The 208-nt window shown below is 39.9% G+C and overlaps 1 protein-coding gene across 1 annotated transcript in view; it reads left to right on the plus strand.

The window, feature by feature from the left end:
- The window catches only part of LOC119585672 (protein Aster-B-like), a 14,268-nt gene that overhangs the window by 6,365 nt on the left and 7,695 nt on the right, over positions 1 to 208 (plus strand). The window contains exon 2 of the mRNA XM_037934348.1: positions 87 to 201. Within this exon, the coding sequence (XP_037790276.1) occupies positions 187 to 201 (15 nt within the window). The 5' untranslated portion in view covers positions 87 to 186. The remainder of the gene's footprint in view (positions 1 to 86; positions 202 to 208) is intronic.

Consider the following 208-nt stretch of genomic DNA (forward strand, 5'->3'; position numbering starts at 1 on the left):
TGGCAGTGGCACGAGAGTAATAACAGTAATATACTCTTAAATGTACGTAATTAACGATAATCAGAACCAATTACACTCCTTTCCAGAGGACTTTGGCCCCGCAGTCCCCGTTCAGAGAAGCCATGTTATTGAAAATCCTTCCTTGACGATTTTTTCGGTTTTCGAAGTGGAGCTAAATCTATTAACATGAGATTGGAAGAGGTAAGTT

This window comes from Penaeus monodon, chromosome 20 (assembly GCF_015228065.2).
Source record: "Penaeus monodon isolate SGIC_2016 chromosome 20, NSTDA_Pmon_1, whole genome shotgun sequence".
In the NCBI taxonomy this organism is placed as follows: domain Eukaryota; kingdom Metazoa; phylum Arthropoda; class Malacostraca; order Decapoda; family Penaeidae; genus Penaeus; species Penaeus monodon.